General features: G+C 41.1%; 2 protein-coding genes and 1 long non-coding RNA gene across 4 annotated transcripts; 2 read left to right on the forward strand and 1 right to left on the reverse strand.

Annotated features, from left to right (window-relative positions):
* The first annotated feature begins 155 nt into the window (after window positions 1-155).
* On the forward strand, window positions 156-8,500 carry pdpk1b (3-phosphoinositide dependent protein kinase 1b). Its single transcript, XM_034571442.1, has 14 exons — window positions 156-361; window positions 2,263-2,553; window positions 3,332-3,374; window positions 3,484-3,621; window positions 3,754-3,898; window positions 4,019-4,116; window positions 4,225-4,300; window positions 4,418-4,486; window positions 4,730-4,826; window positions 4,970-5,143; window positions 5,252-5,469; window positions 5,588-5,645; window positions 5,993-6,145; window positions 6,274-8,500. Exons 1-14 carry the CDS (start codon window positions 338-340, stop codon window positions 6,385-6,387), a joined length of 1,698 nt encoding a protein of 565 aa, XP_034427333.1. The 5' UTR covers window positions 156-337; the 3' UTR covers window positions 6,388-8,500.
* A 243-nt stretch (window positions 8,501-8,743) lies between these two features.
* kctd5b (potassium channel tetramerization domain containing 5b) lies at window positions 8,744-23,256 on the forward strand. Of its 2 annotated transcripts, XM_034571453.1 has the most exons (7): window positions 8,775-9,193; window positions 15,905-16,013; window positions 16,362-16,453; window positions 16,574-16,669; window positions 16,876-16,980; window positions 18,942-19,067; window positions 22,399-23,256. In XM_034571453.1, the coding sequence occupies exons 1-7, from the start codon at window positions 8,966-8,968 to the stop codon at window positions 22,426-22,428; spliced, it is 786 nt and encodes a 261-aa protein (XP_034427344.1). In that variant the 5' UTR covers window positions 8,775-8,965; the 3' UTR covers window positions 22,429-23,256. The 2 variants fall into 2 exon arrangements, with proteins under 2 accessions (XP_034427345.1, XP_034427344.1); XM_034571454.1 differs by lacking the exon at window positions 16,876-16,980 and having other exon boundaries at window positions 8,744-9,193.
* LOC117753379 lies at window positions 23,148-25,297 on the reverse strand. Its single transcript, XR_004612237.1, has 3 exons — window positions 25,137-25,297; window positions 23,355-25,092; window positions 23,148-23,268 (listed from the first exon to the last, which is right to left on the reverse strand). It is a non-coding gene; the product is annotated as an uncharacterized LOC117753379 (long non-coding RNA).
* Between the last annotated feature and the right edge of the window lie 626 nt (window positions 25,298-25,923).

The raw sequence follows: 25,923 nt of genomic DNA on the forward strand, positions 1-25,923 counted from the left end.
TTTTTTCCACGCTTAAGTTAAAATGCTATAAAAGATGTGTAGATAAATCTCTCTGTGGTGAATTAAGATTCAAATCTAAAAACACTGGCGCAAACGCAGCCTTGTTGCATTTGAACGTGAAGAAGTGCGGCCGTGCGGCTCCAGGTCTCCGAGGAGGAGAAGTTGAGTCGGTTGTAAATGTGGCGAGGGGGGCGGACACAGCGGGACTCTCCTCTGCTGTCCTGCGTTAACATTGTTGTGGAACGACGTCACAGCTCGAAAATGAAGGCGCAGAGGCAGCCATTACTGGAGCTTCTCTAATTATTTTATTCCAAATAAATACTCGAGGGAAACTCCCATGGCAAGAGCTACAAGTCAGTTGGTGAGTGTTGCAGCTTTGACGCGAACGACGATTCGAAGCCGGTGTTGAAAATGTGGAGCGCGGCGGCTGTTTGACAACAAATAGTTCGGCGGGGCCTTCATCTGGAGAGCGGTGCTAGCCGCAGAGGACCCTTCAGCGTTACGACTCACTAGCCAGCAGCGCTAGCTCGCTAATGTTTGCTAACACAACACCAAATGTTTGCTGCGTTGATCGGGTCTGTCTAACACTTGGCTTGTTTCGCGATTGCTGCTCATCGGGGACATTTGCCGCTGGCTTGTTATTTAAACACACTTGCTGTCAGTTTTCTGTTCCGCAGAGCCATTCCCCATGGCCAGCATCTGTTGGCTAACGTTAGCTACACGGGTTCGCGCTTTCGAACGATGATGCTACTTGCTAACGAGCTAGCTTTAGCTTCATCGCGTTCCACCTTTAGTTGGTAGGTAGCATTTTAAGGTTAACGTGCTGTGGCTCGACTGTCAACCCATTAACTCTCACATTGTGACATTAACCTCAGCGCACAGACTTTGAACGAGACCAAGTGATGTGCCGTGGGAACTGCAGCATGTTTTGAAGTGACTTATGTTACCTGGCTTGCTAACGTTAGCTAATTGCCTGGCTGTTAGCGGTAAGTTTGTAACTCGCTGTCAGCGATGGCCGGCATTATTTGACAAGGCAGCAGGAGCTAGCGTTAGCCTGCTAGCATCCCTTAGTTAGCTAGGAAAGTTCGCTCGGGCCTGTTGTTCCCCGAGTACGGGCGATCGGGTTAATGCTACGTATGGTTTTCTGTCAGCAATTCCATGTTTTACCAATGGCAATGGATCAGTAGATAGTTATGTGGCGAGTTGTCAACCCTACAGTCTAGTCCGGATAAGGCAGCTAAATGGCCACACCTTGGTTTTGAATGAGAAGAAGCTAGGCCAACTGTACTAACTAACGCTAACTGAGTTGTAAGCTTAATAACATAATCGCTGACTGTGTAAATAGTCCAATAAGTTAAAACAACGAAGGTTGGTAGAAGCCACTAACTATACGAAAGTCCAACCTGTCGCTGTGTGTTATGTTTGAGACCTAAGCAATAATTCGGTGGGTGTCTCGTCAGTGTTTGTTTGGCAACTGGATCATTTACATACAAATCAGATTGAGTTCAGTGAGTACACCTGTCACATGAAGGCTGTAACTTTGACGCTGTTTTTACTACTTTAGCCCTGGTGGGTGGGACCACCAGGCTCAGGAGCTGCTTCTTCCTATGGTTGTTCGATGTCCTTATCAATTCCAGACTTTGCTCCTCGAGTGGTCTCCCTTGAAATTATTTATTTAAGTCATTATATCCTACAAAGTATGGCAGCACTTAATTTATATTGGTCGACCTTGGGAAGTGAATTTAACCTACGTGACACAGATCCTCTGTTCCATCTCTTCTAGAGTCATTTACTCATTGTATGGAAGAGTTTTTGTAACTTTTTGTTTTGTTGATTATATTCTATAGTTTTAGCTTTTTATTGTATCAACATTTGCTGTTCTTTTTCCGAGTATTATTGTCTTCTCTTGTTTTAGGAAGTTAGAAATGTGGTGTAGTATAACCAAACAATTGCTCGCAGTTTAAAGTGCCAAACAGAAATTCTTTAAACAAATTGTCATCAATAGTTATCACTGACACACTTAGGCCTAAACTTGCCAGCATATCTATTGCTAATCTTTGTGAAAGAAAAGTATCCTGACTTGTAGTTTCAAGTTCATTAAAAGGTGTGTTTTGACAGTTTTAGACTAGGAAGTACCCAGATTTGAAGAAACTATTTAAACCACATATGGATGTGGCTTTTTTTCTTTCTTTCTTTTTTGAAACAAGCTAAAACCGCAATACTCTCACTAATATATTCTCAATGCTTCCTTTCTTGTTTCAGTATGATGTTGTGCCCATTCAGCCCAGTGTTGTCATCTGTTCCTGCTCGCATCCATCAATGGTAAGAAACCACCCTGACTCCTGCTCGCCACTTGCTATCCCAGGCGCAAGCAGTAGCCACTGTCCCAGCATGGAGGGCTCAGCCTCAGAGGCTCGAGCTGTAGGAGCGTCTGCCAGCAGCCAGGTCTCAGACCTCCGCGCACAGCCGGCTGTGCAGACCCCTCAGCCACGCAAGAAGAAGCCAGAGGACTTCAGATTCGGCAAGATACTGGGAGAGGGCTCCTTCTCAACGGTATGTAACTTGCATTCCATTTATTGTTTGAATTATACTTGGGTAGATGTTGCTACATGCTAGCATTCTTTTTATTAATATACATGGATGAGTCATCCTCCGTTCAGTTGAGGTGTAATGACAAAACAGGGCCTAAGATTTACTAGATTCTGACATAAGCTGCTTTTAGACATGCACTGAACTCCGCAAGATCTTCCGTATTTTCTCTGCAGGAGGTGCTTGTGTGAAAGCAAATGTCTGAGTGAGACACTCCAGTTTCTGTGGATTTTATCCACCGCGCCTCCTAGTATAATGTCTGTTGAAATTCAGTAGAAGTCTATGTAAGAACACAGTAGGGGATCCCTGCAGGATTCACCGCGTGTGAGTAGGGGGGTTGATGACGCTTCTAACATGCGACAGAGGTAAAAATGAAAAAAACAAAACAAATATCTCCCGGTGAAAAATTTGGTGACAAACACGTGGAAAACACTGACAAATGTGTCAAGAGAGTTTGTGGTGACAAGAGCTCACACCGGTGTCTGTTGTCGAGAAAATCAAGTGATCGCTGCAGCGGACTTAATACGTCGCCTCCTGCTGCACCACCCCTCGTCTGAAAAAATGCAGAGGATTTGTTGCTGTTGTGAACACGTCTGTGCTGAGAACCTCCCACTGTGTTGTGCATGTGTGAAAGGCAGACTGTGGGTAAACTCTGTTGCCAATTCTCCGGATTTTACCCGCAGGTCATGTCTGAAAACAGCTTAAGTAACATGCTGTGTGTTTTCTGTTCTTTTATCCTAAGGTTGTCCTGGCAAGAGAGCAGGTAACAGGGAAAGAATATGCAAGTAAGTAACGCTGCAGCAGTTTTCAATGAATGCAGTTAATTACACAATATGAAAAAAGTTACTGTTTTTGTTTTACTAATATACTGAAATTCTCTTTTGTCTCCTCCAGTTAAGATTTTAGAGAAGCGCCATATTATGAAGGAGAACAAAGCCCAGTACGTGAAAAGAGAAAGGGATTTGATGTCAAATCTAGATCACCCATTCTTCGTCAAACTCTACTTCACATTTCAAGATGATGAGAAGTTGTGTATCCTTTTAACATGTTCAATTTGACAAGTTGTGTTTTTATATAAGCAACATAACTGTTTGAATATGAAAAAGTTGTGTTCCAACATTTTATTTCCAGTGATTAAAGTGATCCTTAACTCGCTGTTCTTAGATTTTGGTCTCAGCTACGCCAAGAATGGAGAGCTCCTGAAATACATTCGCAAAATTGGTTCATTTGATGAAACCTGTACTAGATTCTACTCGGCTGAAATAGTTTGTGCTCTAGAATACTTGCACAATAAGGGGATAATACACAGGTAAGACTTTCTCTTTGTGTTCATCTGTAATGATAGTTATGTCCTGCTTGTTGTTTCCCTAATATAGTTGTTCAAACAATATTAACTGTTTGTTTTCCCACCATAACCTAATCCTTTCAGAGATCTGAAACCAGAGAATATTCTTCTGAGTGAAGAGATGCACATCCAGATAACAGATTTTGGGACAGCAAAACAGTTATCATCAGACAGTAAACAAGGTATATTCACGTCACTGATTTTATTTATGCCATGAGTTGGCAGTTTACTCTCTGTGAGCAGTATAAATGTATTCATGTCTTAAAATGATTTATTGCATTGTTTGGCAGCAAGAGCAAACTCCTTTGTTGGAACAGCACAGTATGTGTCTCCAGAGCTGCTAACAGAGAAATCCGCCTGCAAGAGGTAACTAGAATTGATCATCATGCAGCTCATACACTTGCTATTCACTGTTCTGTTTTAATGTTTGTCAGATAAAGATGGCTTTACGTCGTAACTTTATTTATCTTTTTCTTCTCGTAGCTCTGACCTCTGGGCTTTGGGATGTATTATCTATCAACTGGTGGCTGGTTTACCACCGTTCAGAGCTGGGTAAGTACTGAGGGGATGTTGCTTTCACAGTTCAGTTAATTCTCATTAATTCCTGCTTCAATAATGGCGGATCATGTTCCATTGCTGTTTTTCCCCATTTAAGTTCACTGTTAATGATTATTTCAAGTGCAACAAATGCTAAGTGAGAGAATAACCTTGCCTCAGCAAACAATATCTCACTTATGGCACACTTCCCTACAGTCTTGTTAATGTTATTTTCCTCTTGTGTTTTGTTTATTGTAGAAATGAGTACCTAATATTCCAGAAGATAATCAAGCTGGAGTATGAATTTCCAGAGAAATTCTTCCCCAAAGCCAAGGATCTCGTCAGACAGCTTTTGGTAAGTTGTCAAATACTATATGTAAACGGCGACCAAAGGTTACTGAAATGAATTTGGCATATTAGTTACCTTTGCTGGTCGTGTAATTTATAGAGCAGGGTTTTTCTATTGAAGGAAAACATTTGTTTCTCTCTTACGATCAGTCACTGGACCCTTCCAAGCGGATTGGCTGCGAAGAGATGGGAGGGTACGACCCTTTGAATCAGCACCCTTTTTTCGATACCATCTCCTGGAGTGACCTACACCTACAGACGCCCCCCAAGCTCACCCCCTATCTGCCAGCCATGTCCGAGGATGATGAGGACTGCTATGGAAATGTAAGATACCAGTGTTATTTTTTATGATTGTCATGATTGACGCCTTAGGTGTGAAACCTTGTACAAACCCACTTTATCTTCTCTCTCTGATCTCATTTCCAACCTTAGTACGATGATCTCCTGAGCCAGTTCAGCAACATGCAGGTGGCCCAGTCCAGCTCATCACACTCCCTGTCGCCACATGAATCCACGCCCCCAAAGAGGTCCAGCAGCAACATTGAGCAGTACATCCACGACCTGGACAACAACTCCTTTGAGCTGGACCTGCAGTTCACTGAGGAGGAGAAGCAACTACTGCTGGATAAACAGACCACTGGAAACCTCTGGTAAACCCCCCTCTACATGTTTCACCCTTATCTACCTGTTTACATGTATGTATTAGTGGCTCATGTTTGGTATCTGAAAGAAAAGTTGTCACTAATCTGGTTTTGCTTCCTTACTCAGGCACCAGTTTGTGGAGAATAACCTGATCCTCAAAATGGGTCCAGTCGATAAACGAAAGGTGTGTAAAATCAAGCCTGTATTAGTTTTATATTGCATTATTGCAGTGTTATACAGCAGTCCAAAATCATTCACCTTTAGTGAATGGACAAAGTTATCTCAGATGTTTGGACACCACTGTAGTCATAAGTAATAAAATTTACATTTTCTTAGAAGATCAAATCCGTCCAACCTTTTGTATGAGGTAACTGTATTTCCCAGCGGAGTGACTTCTTATAACATTGCTCAGCCTGGTAGCATTCAAGAAGTAAAGGGGAATTCCCTGCTGTGGTGTGGAAAGTCTCTTTGGACTAACAGCCCCCTCTGTTGGTGATATAATGTTCTGTTCTGTGTGGCATTCCATTGCAGGGTCTGTTTGCTCGGCGGAGACAGCTGCTTCTCACGGAGGGACCACACCTGTACTACGTGGATCCTGTTAACAAGGTCCTGAAAGGGGAGATTCCCTGGTCCTTAGAGTTACGCCCTGAGGCCAAGAACTTCAAAACCTTCTTTGTTCACACGGTAATTGACTGTTTATTTCTGTGCTTTACACTTCCCTCCTGCGATATGTTGACACTTCCCCCTTTAAAAAATTATCACGTTAAGATCAGTTTTTAAAATATTTGTCTTCCTCTTCTTCATGTTTGCAGCCTAACCGAACATACTATTTGATGGACCCCAGCGGAAATGCTGACAGATGGTGCAAGAAGATCCAGGAAGTGTGGAGAAAGATCTATCAAAGGCACCAAAACCCTGGCCTATAGGAGTACAGTTCCTCCTGTGGCCACTCCTCTTTAGCTCTGAGGCCAATCACTGAGCAGAGTAACACCCTCTTTAGTGCCCTTCATCACCGCAGTGTAAACAAACTCTTAGAGACGCTGGCATCTAGACCTTGTTTGTTTTCCTGAGTAGAACCATGGGAAAAATACAACTTTGGATTCAGGGTTGCTTTGCTTGTTCTTTGTGCTCTCTGTGAGGCTTCTATTGCATTTTTTCCATGTATGGATGATAAGACTGCCACCATGCACATCTGCTTTTTGTACAGTCTGCAGGAGGAATAAGAAGGGCAAGCTTGTCCTGTAGAGTGAAACAAGCTTGGGTACTGCTAGGACTATCTCAAATGCAAGGACTGGTTTCCTGCTTCAATGATACCATAACACAAAATCTAGCTTTTGTGAACCAGAGCCTATCCTGTTATCTTAATTAAACCATATCCTAATCCTACATCGTATGTGCAAGCTGTAGTCAGGCCCCACTTCTAGTGCATATACTCCATAGTTGTAACTAATAGTGTAAGCTGATTCAGTCTCACACGTTTACCAAACTCAAATCCTACACATATACATACATATATATATTTTTTTGTCAGAGCCCAAATGTTCCCACGGTATTTGAGTTGTTTTTTTTGTCTCTTGGTACTTGCTTATTGCAGTCCAGTTAAGGTCTCTATGTAACAAAGCAGAGTGCTGGTCTGCAGTGAGACATGGGTCTGAATAAGTCTCTGTACAAGTGTGAGCCTTCCGTAGCTGTTACTGAGGATGTATTGCTAACAGGGGGTGGGTAAACATGCCACTAGCTTGTACTTTCTAATCATAACTTGCTTATCTTTCCTGCATGGCCAGTTTTGTAGCTCAGCTTTGTCCGCTTCTCTCTCCTAGGGCACTGGAGTTATAGGTTATTCAAGTTTAAAGGTGGGTATTTTTGACTGCATTGGCAACCATTGCGAATATTATTGGATGATTTGGCTGTTCTGTACCATTCACTGGCTATTTCTTTGTGGTGTGAATTCTTTCAATTTCCTTTTTTTTTTCGGTGGGATAGTCGGCTCATCTTCAGTACGTCCTATTGAAAACAAAATCTTATGTGCTGACCACCCCATGCTGAACAGAAAACTTTCATCAACAGAGATACATACACATACTATCATTCTCGGAAGCAATCACAATAAAGCTGTCGTCCCTGGACAAGGTGGCAGAACTGCCTCGTTGGGCTTATTAGCCCATATTTTTGTTTTGTTTTTGTTTTCATTCTGACGTTTGGCCCAATAGAAATTAAAGCGATTGATTTAACTTGTGCTCTTGTTTTAGCAATATGTATTATCATGATGCTTTTAATTTTTGACATAATACCTTAAGGTCCTTCCCAAAGGTCCTCTTCCTTCAGCTGAGTCTGTTTGTGCAGTGTGTGACTGGAGTATAGGTGAATAGGACCCTCAGGCCCTGGGGCCCGGGGCTCGATGTGGTTGGATGTCAGTTAAAGGATATCTATCTGATCCAAATAACCGATGAAAATTGCTGTATCTGTCTATAAAGTTGAGAAAGCACTAGAGAAGTGTTTTCCTCTAGTTAGAGAAATTGTTTGAATCAAGTCGATGGCAGTCGGTTACATTGTGTATGGAAAACTCTACCTGGCTTGTAACTGACTAGAACTGTGATGTACAGATGATGTATTATTAAAATCTGAAGCAAGTAATGCAATGATATTAGGATACAGTTTTTGTATTTTTATTCTTGTATAAGGTTATTTGATGGCTATTGTTTAGCCTCTAGTTCATTCTGTGTTATTTAAATTCTAATATATGAATCATATTTGGATTGAAGTCATGTTCAGGGGCCATGTTGTGTATGTATTGAGATGTAAAGCCTTTGAATGTGAATAATTATTGTAAACTATAATATTTTACAGCTTTTTTCTTACTATATCATACATTTTCTATTTGCTCAGTGATTTAATCATATTCTGATAATTTAATGAATCTGTTCATTCTCTCTCTGATTATTTGTGCGCTAGGTCAGTAGATGTTGAATGATGAATTTTCCACTTAATGCTTGGTAGTCCAGTAATTAAAGCATGTAGGGATTTAGGCATACAAATAAAGCCATGTGTCCTGTCTTCTGTTAACAACCACAGTCAATGACACAGGGAAATCAGTGGCAATGGCATCTCACGTTTTTTTATTTTTTGCAGCATGTAAATAAAGTACCGGCCCGTTCTCAGTGCTCGTGTCGTGGAAATGACTTAAAATGCACTTTAACCCTGCGTGGTCTAAATCCATGATCTGTATAACAATCATAAAACCCTTCACACTCAACATAATGGTCTCAGCAGCAGGGGATCAGTGCTCCACATAGAAGTGGCTCAATCCAGGGAGGACCCGTTTCTGCTGGAATAATTTATGCATCTGTCAGTGCTGGTGGAGTGTGTTAGTAGGAGTGGCCCAGGCGCTGGCTGCCTGCTTTGCATGAACCGTGGACTCCCCAAGTTAGCGGCTGCAGCTCGGATATTTCCTGTCAGACAGATCCGAGCCGAGCCGAGGCAAGGGCGGAGGAGAGAGAGTGAGGGATGGCAGAGAGTAGCTCCGAGACGAGCGGCTCCGTTCACCGGAGATGTGTGGCCCATTCCTCGGCGTCGGCGGAGAGGAACATTTCACCCGGCGTCGGGGCATCGAAGTGGATCCGCCTGAACGTCGGGGGCACGTATTTTCTAACGACGAGACAGACGCTGTGTCGGGATCCCAAATCCTTTCTGTACAGACTGAGCCAGGCTGACCCCGAGCTCGACTCCGACAAGGTAAATGCTAAGCTAGTTAGCACGGTAGTTGGGAGCCTTACTAAGTTAACTGCATTTTATCTTCCGTGAAACCAGCTTTTAATACCTCATCTCGTCCATTAAGCGACTAGACTTGTCAATAACTGCGTCTACCAGCTAGTTTAGCAACAGAACGACCCTTGTGAAAATAAGCGTTTATTCAAATATTCAGCGTTAACTCGTTTTTTTTTTTTTTTGTCGCTAGCTAGCATTAGCCCTCTAAGCTAGCTAGATTCCGACAGTCACCACATGACATGCGATGTTGCTGCTAGCCTGGTGAGCGTTGCTTACTCTTTATGTTTTAATTATATAAGATACCAGTTGTTGTGGTCACCCGAGTCGGGTATTTAAAGTGTAAATTCGTGGAAAAATAACTATTGTCTTTTATTTAACATTTGTTTTGTATGTCATTAGCAAGTAGCCAGAGTAATTGGAAACTTTCCCCATCTCAAAACCGATTAAATGCGAGTTGTCAGATAGTGACAGTAAAAACAATCCTCATTATCAGCGTATAAATGATATAAACAACTTCCAACTAGTTACTGTCCACTTCTGTGTAAATAGTTTTTCAATATTTAAACTATGGGTTGGTTAATTTATTCAGCTTTAACAGTTTACAATTGTAGCTTCAACTTTACTTTGGCTGTATACCAATAAACAAAATCTCCCAAAAAACACCTCACTATTATATCATATGAAGTTTGTCCATCTATATCTCTTATTCCACTGATTACAGCATCTACAAGCCTTATTCCAATAATCAACCAACCAAACAACCTTCGCATAATAATATTGTGTTGCTCGATCAATTTGTGTGTGTGTGTTTCCCTCCATCTCCTGAGGTTAGTCTGTTTCTTGGCTCGGTTTGTTGTGTAGTAATCGGCCTCTGCGCTGGTGATGAGGCTCCCCTAATGAGTACATAAGTCATTGCCAAGTGGGGTGAGCTGCTGCTGACAACTGAGAGCTGGGGGGGGGGGGGGGGTTGGTGAAGTCACTCATCTCCCTGTGAACGGCCTCAATATCTCCGGAATCAGACGTCTCTCTGTTCGTCCATCTGCCTCTCTTAAAAGCAGCGTGCCTGCTGCAAGGCTCCCCCCGCCCCCAGCTCTGTCAAAAACAATTTGTTAGTGTCTGTATACATAGTGGAACGTGCCCTGGTTTTCACGGCTCATTTCACTGCCCCATTATTCATTGTTTTCTCATCTATTTAATCTTCACCCCTGCCACCCCTTCACGTTAAGCTGAAAGCAAGGCTCATCTCATATTTCCATGCAAATATCTTAATCTCTGAATAATCAGCTTGCTTTTTTGCCGGTTTATCCTCCCGTGAGCAACGGATCAGTCCATCTCAATCCCTTGTCTTAAGTACGCATCAGTCACTCAAGCCATTACTGTACCTTTCTCCTGCAGACAGCCGGGTTTAGGATTTATCCCAGTAAAGGACAGGTTATTATTGGGCATTATATTTCTTGTCCCTGGGTCTCAAAGTATATACTTTGACCTTATTTCATCTTATTTGCAAGTGAGCCATGTTTTTTCATATAACACTGCATGTGAATAGGAAGCTCAGCAGAGTGACAGATCAGTGGAGAGCTCTGTTTTGGGGGGATGCAGTGTTGTGTTTCCCAGCCAAAGAAACGAGTGGTTCAGCTCTCAGTCACGCAGGCTGACGTGCTTCAGCAGGACTCTTGAGGAGAACTGCATTATTCATGCTGTTGACTGGAGCCTGTTTTGCACATTGGGGTAGACCAGGGCGAAAGTGGAGGAAGTGCTGTCACGTGCACAGCCTTAACCGCTTATAAGTCTCTCTAGGTTGGTTATCCTAAAATTGACTAATGCTACTACTGCTGTTGTGCGAGTGATATTGTTTGTAGGTTTACAAAGGTTTGGTCACTAATTCATAAGCTGTAATTGCTCTTAAAATTGTCAGCTGTCAAGTCACCAAGCTTGAGAGATGCACACCAGTGGGCATTTATCCCTTTGGCAGACTTCTGCTCTCAAACTACTCAACTCTGGGCCACTCAAGTATAGACCCGGCTTTCCAGCTCTCAGAGCCGCATCAATTTTTCAAGCGCTCCCATCACAAAGAATTCTTGTTTCCTCAACTTATTCTTTTCATATTCATATCCATTTGCTGCCCAAACCTCTCCGCAGCATGTGTGAAAAAAATATGGCCATATTTAATGCCGGATTCAGGTTGTATGTCATGCCTGAGCACACTGTGGGAGGCAACGTAAATATTTAACGGTAATATCGTCTCCTACTGCTCTTCTTGCAGTAAGTGCTCAACAGGGCACTGCAGAGTGCTGCTGGCAAATTAGATGCGATTTAAGCCTTTATCATTCTAAAGAAACTTTGCTCACACAAGCCAGGAACCTACAATTGATTATTGCCTAGTTGCAATACATTAAAATGATGCTGGCTTGAATTTTATTCTGCACAAATCTAATTAATCAGTGAGTGCATATCTTTCACTTCAAACTTCTGTTTCTCTATTTCCCGTCACATTTCTCCTTCTGCCATCAGAGAGCTCCAGGTTGCAGTGACTTGTCAGCTTAGCTACCTAACTGCTTCTCATCATGACAGCAAAGCTTTTAGGGGACTTTGAAAATGAGCTGTTCATTTAGCAACCGAAACACTGTGTTCTACGAAACTCACCAATGATGCTGCCTTGCCGGGCTGAAAATGGTAGAAAGGCGAGTAGTTCCTCTCAGCCTCAGTGAAAGGTCAGGCACACGTTCAAATGACGGTGTTAAATATTGTGAAATACGAGATAGTTTTCACACAATATAGCCCTGCTGTGATGTGTGTATTATTTAAAAGATGAAGGCCTGTTTGACTATGCCATTACTGCCTGTACTCCAGAGAGACTCCTGGCTCCCACTCTACGAGGATCAGACTTCCACTTGGCTAAGTAGCTACAGTCATGTGACTTCGAAGATCTACTGCAACATCTTTAAGCACTGTTTCTGCAGGGGGCTTGTGTTCCGGCTCGTCTGCAGTGAAGGCCGAGCTGACTGGATAAAGCTCTCATTCTTTTTCTCCTTGGCCTGAGCAAATTGGAATGCCCTCGCGTGATAGTGTCAATTGTTTTTGTGTCATGTTGTTGTCGTTTGCTTGATAATTACTAATAGCCATCTGTCCCACTATAAGAGAGACTATGACATTTTTGCAAAGTTCTGTTGTACACCTTTTGTTGTAATCAGAAGGAAGCGTGCTACATCTTGTCAATTTTGTTGAATTAAGGATTGACTTTCAGTGTTAATGTGACTGCAGACAGCCTCATTGGACGTCATGTGCTTGGAGGGTGGGTCGCCATGGTATTTCCTGTTGGAGGATATGTATTGCATGTAGGAGAAGGAAGATAACGTTAATTCACTGCTCTTTCCTCTGTTGTGAAGGCCGCCCTTCTAGTTTGCTTTTGTTTATGTAGATTTATAGTTGTCCTCAGTTTAAACTCAGTCGTGCCTAGGCCTGAGGTTTACGTCGTTCTAGTGACTGTGTACGGAATGCTTTGGAAAATTTGAATAAGGCCAAACGGCAATACGCCATGTAGCAAGCCTGACTGACACTGAACTGACCTACTTCTGGTGGTCATTGTAGGCAGTGTTGAAACTTTTCCATGTATTTTTTGTCTGTAATAATAGTTTGTTGCTTTTCAATTTCAAGGTGCTGTAGACCTGTTTTGTTACTCGTCACAAAATTAATATTCCTAGATTGTAGGTTTGGGCGATATGCTGAAATGTTTTCATTCGGCCACCATCAGCCCAACAACCGCAGATTGACGATAAGTTCACCCACGCATGCGCAGGGGCCCACACCAGTATCGGCTGATGCAATTCTGGAAGAGCTGTGTCCACTTGTGATGTGATATCACTGACCTGTGTGCAACTAAACACAACATTTGTGTTCATGAAGACCAAATTATGTCTTCACGCAGTCTACGTTGTGTGACGATAGCTGCTTTCAGACATGCACTGAACTCCCCAGTTCCTCTGTATTTTCTCTGGAGGAGGTGCATGTGTGAGCCTTGGGACGCCAACTAAGATGTCAACTTGGGAAGATGAGATTCAAGAGCTTTTAGTGGTAACAGCTGTGGCCAGTGTTATGTGCTGTAAACAAAAAACAAAACAATTTATATGTTGCCTCCTGCATGCTGCACCCATCTCTTGAACAATCGGATGTGTGAAAGGCAAAAGTGTAACATTGTCTGGAGTTCGTATCTGAGAACAGCTTATTAAGTAGTTTTGTTGTCCCTTTGCTGTCTACGGTTAATCCCAGCAGCGGCCCTTCTCTTATTCCCTGACTGTCCCCACTTGTCTGTTGCCCAGTGCTTCCCAGCTGGGGCCCCTAGAGACATAGCCTTTTGTTTTTAATTAAATACACTGTTCCCTTTGTGCATGTGAGTCCACATCAGAGCCCCCACAATCATCTCTCTGTAAACGAGGGACTGTCGCCCCAAGTTCCCCATATGAGCCCAGAGGACCAGCTACAGGCTTGTTAGCACAACAAGGCAGGAGGTAGAAAGTTTACAGAAGTGTACAGTTTAAAGACGGTAGCTTTCTGTGTTTGTTCAGTGGGAGGTTTTTTTTGAAGCAGTATGCAGGAGTATATTTACGTAGTGCAATTTATCTTTTTCACAGCTGACATTTTGACTTTTATTATTGTAGTAGGATGAGCAAAGATGTTAATAATAACACAAACAATGACTGTTATTCTGGTTTGACAGTGAGGTGGTATGCAGTGTGTGTGTGTGTGTGTGTGTGTGTGTGTGTGTGTGTGTGTGTGTGTGTGTGTGTGTGTGTGTGTGTGTGTGTGTGTGTGTGTGTGTGTGTGTGTGTGTGTGTGTGTGTGTGTGTGTGTGTGTGTGTGTGAGCGTGTGTGTGTGAGCGTGTGTGTGTGAGCGTGTGAGCGCTTTTCGCAAAAACTATTGAACAGATTTCTCAGAAAACTGATCGAGGGATGGGGCAAGGACCATGAAAGAACCCATTAAATTTTGACATGTGTCTGGACAATGAGGCAGATCCAGGATGTTGTTTTTTTTCACTCTATAATGGCTCGCCAGGGCTTTTTTCCCCAGACATTTTCACCAATTTCCCAGAAATTCATGGATCTTAATTACAAACAAAATCAGGCATATTTAGAGAGCTGATATTTGGAGGACTGACATTTGACTGTCAGAGTTATGCAGCTTTGTCTGTCTCCTCATGCAGGCCCACCTGCACCTGTCCCTAAACTCTAGCAACTATAGAAGTGTAAGGAACTGACACAGGGCAATGAGACCAGAATAGTCCTCCACTGGGCTCCAGTTTAGTATTTTTGCCTCAGAAAGGAGGTCAACCAGCCAAAAGGGTTCTGAAATTCATCACAAAAGAAATGCACTGGGAGCTTCTCTCATTATTGGAAACATTAATGGGTTTTGAGTGGAATCCATCATCTAACTTGCGAAGGGGAGCTGTATGAATGCACATATGGTTGTCTGTGAAGACTAAGCTTTCTGTTTAGTTTTAGTCATGGCCTGGAGTGTGTGACAATACTGCTCTGTTCCTGTGTAAATATTGTCAGACATTGCACCAAAAAGCAATGCTGCTATTTTACCAAGATTGCACCGGTAGCAAAACACTCATGCAAAGTTAAACATCCTGTCAAATATGAGCTCTTTACACTCATCGTCAGTATCCGTGTTAATATTTGCCAATATGCACCGGTGTGAAAACTACAAAACTTTATTTGACAGACTAAACGATACAGAAAACATTTAGGTTTACATTTATAGTAAAAAAAATTATTTTCTTGAGTCAAGTTCTATATTTATTTTGTTGTATTTGTTTTATTTTTACTTGCAGTTATTTATAATAAAGTATATGGTTAAACTGTACAATATCAAGCCTCAGTTACATTTCTTTATCAAAGGTTTGATACCAATATGAAATTATTCCAATCTACTTTAGATTGGTTAAAATGCTGTTGGGCTCATACCACATGGTAAAGCTGTTTGCTTTGAGCAGCAGGTCCCTGGTTCAATTCCTGGCTGTTGCACCATTTATTATGTGTTATTCCCCAGCAAGTCCCCTTATTTTAAGTCTCTACTTTACTATTTAGATTCAAGTAAAAGCAAAGGCCAAAGAAACACTTCAAACTAATGCTGAAATTGACTGAATTGTATGTACGAGGCCAACTATGTAACAGAGCCGACGAGGCTCAACATCAGTTGGAAGCCAAGGTGCTTTCTCATGTTCCCCTTGGTGGATTCAGCCTACTGTTCCAAATCTTTTTCTGTTCTGCTCTAATTGTTATATCCTCCTGTTTCCCCATGAGACGAAGGCGGTCTAATCACAGTACTTATAGAAATAGGGGAATACCCAGCGGTTATGATAGAATCAAGATCAAACCCAAGGCCTGTGGGAGTAGTGAGATGATCTCCCAGAGCTGTTGTGTGTGTGTGTGAGACTCCGTGTGCACATCTCTTGTCAACCTCTGTAGAGATTATCGGCATAGGAGCTGACCTCATAATTATCTTCCCTTGAGTATTATTCATGGATGCACAGTGTTGGTTTTTTGTCCCCAGATTATGTTTCGATGAAAGTATACGCCTGCTCATTGACCTTCTTGTTTTAAAGGAATCATCTGAGTCGGTTGAGAGGATCAAGGTCAGGAAATAAATAATTATTTTCATCCTCTTTTGTTTTTCAGGATGAAACTGGTGCCTATCTCATAGACAGAGACCCAACATACTTTGGGCCAGTGCTTAACTACTTGAGGCATGGCAAACTGGTGCTCAACAGGGACTTGGCAGAGGAAGGTAGTGTCTTTAAGAAATTATTCCAAATCAAAATACTTAGCATGTTTTTAATCCATTAGAAATCTGTTAACATCTTCTGATTGATGCTTTAATATCTGAAAAGACTGTGATTGCAATAATTGTAAGGGAATTTTGCTAACATGTCCATCCATAGTTCAGTTTTACCAGAACATAAGTGCAATATAAATAACATAGATGACATATTTTATATATGTTTTCCATTAGTATCTCTGTGAAACTCTAAAGTTGATGCCATTGTTTTCATTTAATCTTTACTGGTATTTGAAGCAGCAGCAGGATATATACCCTCCAAAAAAGCATAATTGTTTATTTTCTAACCATTTCAAGGTGTGTTGGAAGAAGCCGAATTCTACAACATTACATCATTAATAAAGCTCCTCAAGGACAAGATCAGGGAACGCGACTGCAAAACATCACAGGTATTATTGTGTGAAGATGATGGATTTCTTCTTTTTCTTCATATCTGCTCCATGTATTTTGGGAACGGTTTGTCTTCTCTTTCCATCTCATTTCTCTCATGTGTTCGTTTGTCCTCGCAGGTTCCGGTGAAACATGTGTATCGGGTGCTGCAGTGCCAGGAGGAGGAGCTGACACAGATGGTTTCTACCATGTCGGACGGCTGGAAGTTTGAACAGGTAAATTTTCTTCCTGCAAGCTCACAGCAGCAGTCCTCCTATTCATGTGCTTCACCCACTCCGCTATGCTTACAATGACGCAGGAGGTCCAATCCAAAATGTTGGAAATGGCTAAAAAAAGCCAGCAAACAGCAAATCACATCTTTCTCAATGTCCGCATACGTGATCCGGGCAAATCCCTTCTGTGCTCTGATTGGTTGTTACAGCTTGTCAGTATAGGTTACGGGCGGGCCCACCAGTCAGAGTTTCTGCTGATTGTGTCAAGGGAGGTGAAGGGAGAGGAGTCTGCTTTGCCAAACAACAGCGGAGAGGTGTGTCCCACAAATTTCTGTCCACGGGCTGGTCACTGCATGGTCCCCATGTCGTCCATACACACCCCGTTGGCCATTTTTTATCCCAAGTAGACACTTAGCTGTTTATCATTTTCTTTTGATTTGATTCTTTTCAGTGTTCATTTGTACTGCTTGCTCACCAGTGAGGCTTAAAGAACATGACACGTTTTTCTTGTTTGTGAATTGATGATTATATTATATTTTTATTCATACCGCATTCACAGTTTGTAAGCTTTCTGTGTTCTGCTGTGATGTCGCCACTTGGCTGTTTTGGGGGCTGTGCTGTAATATAGTGGTGGTTCTTTTTTGAGAGAAATGTTTTTTTGATCTATCAAGCAGGTACATTTTCTAATGAGAACACACTTGTTTGGATGTTGGGAGTGTGTCTTGAATGTGTGATTAAATCTTTCTTTCTGAGACGAGGAACCGCATTAATCTCCTTACCCAAGTCCGATGGGGAAACTCAGAGAAACACTCCTGCAAAGCCTAAAGCACGGACCAGAGAAGATACGCTTTAATGACCTACCGTCGTCTTAAGGACTTAATAAAGACCATTTATCCATGAGTATATTCAGTTGAAAGTCATAGTGTGTGTGTTTTGAATCCTCTGCAGTGTGACAGTGTAGAATCCACGGTAGCCAGTTGAACTTATTTCTTTTTTTTTGCTGCGTTGATAATGTAAGATAAATCATTTAACAACAACAAGTCTCCGGCAGCAGTGGCTAATGAGGCCATGCGTGTCTGAACATGCACACCTGGCTACTGAGGGTATACATCCAGCCTGCAGTATGTACACACGCACTTAACATTCAGCCGTAAAAGCAGGAAGAGGAATTACTGTTTTCTTTTGAAGGTGTGCATGCAGATTATTTATAAACTTGTGTGCTCTGCGTCTTTTTGATTTGGTGATTTGACTGGCAACAGGAAGAGTAGAAGCTACTTTGATTATTTTCCCAACGACATTTGTTGGATCTTCTCACACCACTCCTCTTTTGTGTCTGACATTGCCCCCATTTCATGTAAACACTTATGATATACTGATAGTTAAACAGTAGGTGCACACAATAAGAAATTTCAGCTGCATCAATACCAAGCCAGTTATATTGATCTCAAATTATGTCGTAATTGAAGCATTGGAGAAAATCCTACACATTCCCTCTGTGTCATGGTAACACTGAACTTAAACAATGAATGGATGTGCCGTACTTTGTGGTTTGCTCCGTTATTTGCTTTGTAGAAGGTACTGTTCTCACTTTTACTTTTTTTGTGTTAAACAAGTCAAATCCACCAGTCCCTGTTGATTTTCAACCAGCATGTATGCTTCCTGTTGTCCCTGCACTTGTAATCTGTCAGTGACTATCTGCTGAACATGTATTTTTCTTTCTATAGGGTCTTTGTACTCTTTCTTTTATTAATTTGTTTATTTGTGTCGACCCCAGATTATTTTATCTGTGTCTTTACCTCGGTCAACCTTTGGAGTTTTCTCAGTAATTTAAATCAGCGTTTTGACTTTGGATTTGCATGCTGACATGTCTGCAGGTCCTGAAAAAACACAGCCATTTTGTAGCACACCTCCACGAAATATTCTGGTTGATTTTGTTAAGGTGGGGCTCCCTGTTTGCCTAGTGGCCTCATTTAAATGCTGTCTATCCAATCATGGCAAAAACATGTGACGTAACATGTTCAAAAGGGAAAAAAACTTCCAAGTTAAATATATACAGCCAATAATTAGATGGATCTTTGTAAAAGGCCATTTGTAATTTAATACGAAATATAATTAGCAGGAACCTGTAGACTCTCTGTGCCCCTTGTTTGGTCTTTAACCTCTTTACTTTAAACATCTCCCTACCTGTTTTCCCACCACAACAAACCGTTTAGCTTCTACTCCCCTCAGTCCAAGGCTAAATCTCCCCATGTACTCTGCTCTCGTTTCTCCGTAGCTGGTCAGCATAGGCTCCTCTTACAACTACGGAAACGAAGACCAAGCCGAGTTCCTGTGTGTAGTCTCCAAGGAGCTGCACAATCAATCATACGGGACAAACAGTGAGCCCAGTGAGAAGGCTAAGGTAAGTGTGTGTGTGTGTGTGTGTGTGTGCGTGTGTGTGTGTCAGAGTCAGAGTGAGGGTGTGCAGAGGCCGTTTGAAAATCTAGCCACAGCAAATGTGTGAATGATGGCCTGTGCTGGAGGTTTTAAAATTGCTGCATTTATGAACATGCCACCAGGGGACTGAGAGCACCTCTAGTTTATTGATGAGAAATCTCTATGAAGGAGAACATTGTAAATATTTAGAGCTTTGGTTAAAAACTAGACGGCTTGTACCACGAGTGATATAAAAAGAGGGTGGGAAAGGGGGAAAAAAACTCAGTATAAACCAAGCTAGGAGTGTTAGAAGAGCCCAGGTCTGCATATTAGCGGAGTACGGTCTGTCATTTTCTCCAGGGCTTTGGGAGCGAAGCGGGAGGCACGCCCTGAGGAATTCAAACTCCCATCAGCGTGTCCCTGCGGGGGCCTCACTCCTTGAAGGCAGCTACACATGAAGAAGCACACCGCTAAACCTATATTCACTCTGCTGTTTATTTTAAGAGGAAGATGAAACGTTACCAGTCCATCTTTTGAAGTGAGGACTTTGTTTTTGTTTCCAGCGGCACCATCCCCAAACACACTAATTTCTAGCTTTACTACAAAAAAGAATTGAATTCTAAATTGTCTTAGTCCTTCGTATATGTTATTTAGATGTTATAGAGGATTGTAGTGCATGAGAAAGGTGCCCTTGGATAACACTTGCTTGTTTTTCTGTATTCTGCACTAGATGATGTAAATCCCCTCTGAATATGACCCATTAGTTTTAATGTTCTCCCCTTCTGTTCTAATTCTTCTCCTCCATTCATTTCCATCATTTTACAACGTGCCTTTCTTGTCTTCTTCTGTGCCGTCTGCATGCTGCATGTTGCTCAGAGCGAGGACGAAGAGACGGATTATGAAATGAATGACTCTGATTAGGGTTGAGCACTTATGACTCACTGGTGAGCGCTCAACTGCTCGTAGTGCCTCTTCCACACCTCCCGAGCTTGTCCTCCTCTTCCTCTCCCGTGCCTCCTTGCTGCATTAAGCTAGAATCTACTAGCCAAAGCCAGATGAAAATCCAGATGTCTTTGCAAGTGCTGCTGCCTCTTTGAAACTAGATGAGACAAACTCACTTTGCTTCAGTAGTGTAAATAAGCCCTGTGCAATTATTTTCATGCTCACAGCCTTAGTTAATGGAGGGCAATGCTGAATCATCAGTTGCTGCAGTTTGACCATTGTTCTTCATTCAGTGACATTGTAAAGGAAGGGAGGGGTACACCACTCGGCTATTGTTAGAAGTAGTAGTAGTTGTAGTTTTGCTGGACAATAGTGATAAAATTGATGCAATATCAACTAGAATCTAGCTTCTACAAATTATATAACATGCATCATTTGTTTAGTTTGAGCTCAAATTAATGCCATTTAGCACCAACAGAGTTTTTTTTCTTATTTTGATAATGGGACAAAATATAAACTTACACCAAACAACATAGGTAAAAAAAACCTTTTTGTGTTTTAAATAAATTAAACTGAGTTGCTGCTATTCCAGTTTGATCAGTGCAAGAATTAGCTGATGCTAAAATAGTAGTTACTATTTAGTTATTGTGTGCGTGCATGCGTGCCAGTGACTAATGGATAAAAGCAAAGAGAAGGAGCACATGCAATATGAAATTAACTGTCTTTTGAGTGAGGGAGTATTAAACACAGGCAGCTTGTGTGGACTGTAATTTGTAGTAAAGTATTAAAGTAAAACCCTTCGACAGATGTGGACGAGTGGACAGCTGCACAGATTTTCAGATGCACGATACAGTTAATAAAGTAATAATGTTTTCAGCCCAAACTGAAGCTTAACCGTGATCACATTCAATGCATCCTGTCCCCCTTTCTCTACCCTCATTCTTTTCTTCTATCCCTCTTTCTTTTATCTTCTCTCTCTCACGGTCCATCTTTCACACGGCTGTGACATGAGCCATGCATGTAGCTCGAACACACCGTTGCATTGATGCATGACGTAGTGGTGCACTCAGGTCCTGGTAGATGTAGCTTTTGTTTCTAAGTCATTAGCAATTATGTTTAGGAACCAATAATATTATTTCCATTTGAAAATAGTAAACTTAAAATAAATTAATTGAGGAATATGGCTCATTTGCAAGATTTAAATTGTATTTAAAACCTCTTGTTACAAAAACCTTTTCAGGTAAAAACAGGATATTTATCCGTTTTCTTTTTTTTCTAGCGGGGCATCAGTACTCTGCTGTCGACTCCTTTATTGTCTGTATGTGATTGCCACAAAAGTAAATGAGTATATGTGAACCAGAGCTAGCAATAAACAACTGAGGAAAAAAGCATGCAATGATGAGTGTTTTGGAAAACCCAGATAAAAAAGTGGCATGAAAAGAAAACATAAAAGTCTCCATCATAATTCCATCGTGTTGCCCTGATAAGACTCTCAGGTTGAACTTTGCTCTTCCTCGTGTCTCTGAGAGTTCAGGGTCATAGAGGGCTCTGTGGTTGGCTTCAGCAACATGACTTTTCTGTATCAAGGTTTATGGCAACACTGGGTGCATGTGTGCAACATCTGAGGGGTGTGAGGGGTCGGCTGGGTGCCTTCTGCGGAGCTGCTACGGCAGAAATGCCAGAAAATAGAGCCAGAACTCTATGAAGCTGAGCATTCTCCAAATCCTGCAATGATAATACAAACCTATAAATGGAGTGCATTTACTTTGAAGCGGATACAGGAAGTGTTGCAAATATTTGTTTGTGACGTACTCGACAGATAAAAGCATTGAAACTGTGGTGAAAGATAATTTCCACTGTCTGATTTGCTGTGAACCGATGCGTGGAGGAAATAGGCGAGACCCCGACTCTCTAGATAAGCATTGCGTCTCGCATGCAGGAAACGCGCCTGAGACATGCGTCTCAATCAGGCAGTGTGGTTGCTCTTACCTGAGAACTCTGTGCAGAAATGAAAAGCAAGACGTTCCGTGACGCACCCCTGCCGCTCACTCATCCAGTGTGGCCTCAACCGTTCATGTGAGCTCACCCACAATTTGCTCAACAGTCACATACTGCGTAGTTTCTAGCACTGCTTTTTGTTTTCTTTACCCGTGCAAGCATTTCCCCTTTTCTCTACTCTGCATTCAGTGTGTTTGAACCAGCACATAGACTTAAAATGTATGAGTGTGACTGACTGAGTATGTGGGAACTTTAGTAAAAGAAAAATGTCGGCTCCTAAGGCACAGGGAGCTGTAGAGAGTGTGGAGAGCAAATGACTTTCTAAGCCCGTTGTATGTTGTGTTGTTGTTCATTCTATCATGTGTTTGTCTCTGCAGATTCTTCAGGAAAGGGGTTCCCGGATGTGAAGAGGACTTAGTATTATGAGCTCCTGGTGTTATGAGGCAAACATATCACCTCTGTGAAAGAACGTCGGGCACAATGGAGATTTAAAGGGGGGGTGTACATTTATGTTGTTTTCCCCTCCATCTTTATTTTTTATTTCTTGATGTAAATAAGTCTGTTTACTGACAATTTGTGCCTGTACACTTAAACTGGACGTTTATGAATTTGCAGCAAGTTTTTTTTTTTTTTGTTCTTTTCTAATTGAGATTAAGGAATAGCAATCTACAAATTTTTTATGCTATAAAAATGGCCGTCATCATATAAGGCCAATGATTCACTCAGGGTCATCTGTTGAATTAATTCTACTCTCCAGCTCGAGGGTCTGGTAAGGGATCAGTATGGTCTTTATAACTCAAAAGTATCAACTCAAAATTCATTGTTTAAAGATGTTAAGAAGGGAATTGTGCATTTCTTTAGTGCATGTTTGAGAGTCGTGCTATTAAATGTGAATTTCACCCCGAAAAACCAGTCGACATATGTCTTTTCCAGAGATTTTAAACCGTTACACTGAGATTTGTGATCATGAGGATCCCAGCCACACATCACGCATTTTGTCAGATGTAGTCGAGAGGTGGCATTTTACTTTGAATTGGAATATAAATGTTAATAGTAACTGTTAATGGTCAGAAAAGGAACAAAAACAAATTGTCACTGATCTGACTGCAATGCTGAAGGGGCATTAGGTAATTTATCACGTACAGGTCCTTTTATTGGTGATGAGAAAAGGACCTTTAATGAAGAGACGTCCTGTTTCCACAGACTAAATAAGCTCACCCGAGAGAGACGGCAGATGCAGGACACTTCTTTTTTTCATTCACTTTCTTGGCTTGAGAAGCAAATGCATTTGCTACTGTAGCTGCTTGTGGCACCGTGCACTGAATCTCGCCACCTTAGTAACCCAACTACCCGCTGATATGGTCATTGTGAGGTCAACTAATTATTACATTTCCAGGAAGTCCACTTATTTGTATTATAAGGGTCGAACTTTTTTTTTGTATTGGAGACACAAATTCTAAATATTGTTTCAGCTTCTGCAAATGTGGAATTTTGGTCGTGTAAAGAACGAAAGATTTAATGTTGTAAAAGTGCAAGTTTATATCAACGTTCCGAACTTGTAGTTTGGTTTGAGACCTCATGTTCATAAATCTAAAGTTAACTGCCAAAAAAACAATATCAAAGGGTGTTTGATATACAAACAATTTTTTTAAACACGTGTCCACCAATAATTTCCTGTTTACTGTGTGGGGAAAAAAAAACATCTTAACATTTAAATTTTTTTCCCACTGACCTCCGAGTTTTCCTTTTAATGGCTTGTTTCGTATGTTTGGGGAACATCTTGTTTATGATTTCTTTTTCTTTTCCGAGGGGAAGTATTTGTTGTGTTTGAGGTTTGGGGACTGGAACTGTTTGACGGCAGTGGCGAAGGACTTTCTGTTCATATCCAGAGGACTTTTCTTGTTTTGATGTAAATAATCCAAATTCAATATTAATATTTAACTCTTAACAGAAAAACTGCACGTTTTGTACACTGTATAGAAAACACAACTTAACAATGGAAGTTGTTTATACTGGATCTTTAAAAAAAAAAAAAAAAAATTGGAGAATCTGAATAATGTTAACTTCTGTTTTGCATTGTTTGTACAGCACTAGAGATTTCCAAGTTTAGGGTTGAAACGGCTGATGCTGACTACGGTGTCTTTCACTGAGAACATGCCTGGAACATGTTTGATAACCAATAACAAAGCTATACTTGGCTGGCTATGAAGTTGACTGTTACATTTAAAAAAAAAAAAAAAACATGTATTTTTTTTTTTCCTGCAGTGGTATAGATTCTTCTAAGCATTTTGAATTGTGTAGATTTCGTACACAGCATTACATTCACTACAGTGAGAAACCCCACTGTGCACATTGCTTACAGCCTGTAATGTTAATGTAAATACTGCATTTTAGAACACTTCTTTTTTTTTTATATAGAAAGCTGTTTTCAGGTTTGATGTGTTTTTATTATTTTCTTTTTTTTGATAGGTTGGATATTTCATTCACAAATAATCATTTAGTGTTGCCTTTATCCCGATGACCAAAATCCAATGTCTTATGTGTATTGCACACATTGATCTTAGTGTCAGGGACGAGTAAACTTTTCTTAATGCTGGCACACTTTGTACATATAGACTTGTTAACGACACACAAACCTCCATTTACTCACATATACACTTGACTAAAAACGATTTTTATATTGTCGGGTAAACAAGTATGGATGCATGTTTTTGATATAGACTCACTCACACACACACACACAAGGGCTTTTAAAGTGCAAAATTTGAGATCTGCAAAGAGAGTAGACTGGATTTCCTGCCAGAGCTAGGCTATGTTTACATTTGCTATGGTATTTTAAAGCCTTCCAAATATGTACCGTCTTGCACTCCCTCACACACGTTAACATACTTGTGTGACCGCACCAGGGGGCAACTCGTGCACCCCGCTCCACGTGAACTGATACCCACGCAGACATTTTTAAAGATACTCCATCCAGTTCTGACAGCCTGTGCTTGAGCGTTGCAGACAATCTTGCTTTTTCGCCCTCTCCGACGGCAAAGTTGCTCACTTTTAATAGGATGAAACTTTCCCTGTGTTGTTTCACAGCTAAGATTTATCTGGGTCTTGTTTAGACTTTTTTTTTTCCTGCAATGGGATTTTAATTGTTACATGTTTAATTTGCTTGTTTTATTGGTAAAAACAAGTTGTCTGGATGAGCATTCGGCATTGGTAATCATTTCACGTGATGGACAAACTTATCAAAACTGTAGCCTAATACTTTTTAAAGTGCCCAGTTTGTTTTCCAATCAAGTTACTAGCCACAGACCACTGTAATGCATGATTGAAGATGATCACACTTGTAATCAGAGGGAATGAATGTGTCATTTTTCCTCAATCTAACAGATACATCAATGAATAAGATTCTCATATCACACATGGATCACTTCTATACGATCTTATGCAATGTTAGAAATGTACAAACTAAGTATGAGATTAAGGGGATAGATCTATATGGTCATGCATAAGGTAAACACAATAAAAATGTTGTCATTCAAGCCTCTGTGTATATTTATTTTTTGAGAAGTTTACATTTTTTATCAAATAGCATTTCTGTGTATATTTATTTTTTTCGAGAAGTTTGAATTTTGTTATTATATAACATGTTTTGGTTTATACAGAATAGTAAAAGATTAGGTTTATTAAAAGAAGTTTCAATATTAACCATATGTGACATGTGAATAACACACGTTTACACCTGTAGAGACTTGAGTCGTGACAGCAAATATTATTTTTTGTTAAATCGCGACCTCTTGTGTTAACTCCATGCTACGACGTAGTTGCCTGAAAAAATGCCTGTTTAAATATACTCTTAAAATTCTGCATTTTCCCCCGCATTGGATTATGACAAAAAAAAAAATGTA

This window comes from Hippoglossus hippoglossus, chromosome 19 (assembly GCF_009819705.1).
Source record: "Hippoglossus hippoglossus isolate fHipHip1 chromosome 19, fHipHip1.pri, whole genome shotgun sequence".
Lineage (NCBI taxonomy): Eukaryota > Metazoa > Chordata > Actinopteri > Pleuronectiformes > Pleuronectidae > Hippoglossus > Hippoglossus hippoglossus.

Coding starts and splice junctions, on each gene's coding strand:
- pdpk1b (XM_034571442.1), top strand. CDS start 338: ATGGCAAGAGCTACAAGTCAGTTG. Junction 3,899..4,018: donor AATAAGGGGATAATACACAG/GTAAGACTTTCT, acceptor TAATCCTTTCAG/AGATCTGAAACCAGAGAATA. Junction 5,646..5,992: donor GTCCAGTCGATAAACGAAAG/GTGTGTAAAATC, acceptor ATTCCATTGCAG/GGTCTGTTTGCTCGGCGGAG.
- kctd5b (XM_034571453.1), top strand. CDS start 8,966: ATGGCAGAGAGTAGCTCCGAGACGAGCGGCTCCGTTCACCGGAGATGT. Junction 9,194..15,904: donor CCGAGCTCGACTCCGACAAG/GTAAATGCTAAG, acceptor TTTGTTTTTCAG/GATGAAACTGGTGCCTATCT. Junction 16,454..16,573: donor GCGACTGCAAAACATCACAG/GTATTATTGTGT, acceptor TTGTCCTCGCAG/GTTCCGGTGAAACATGTGTA.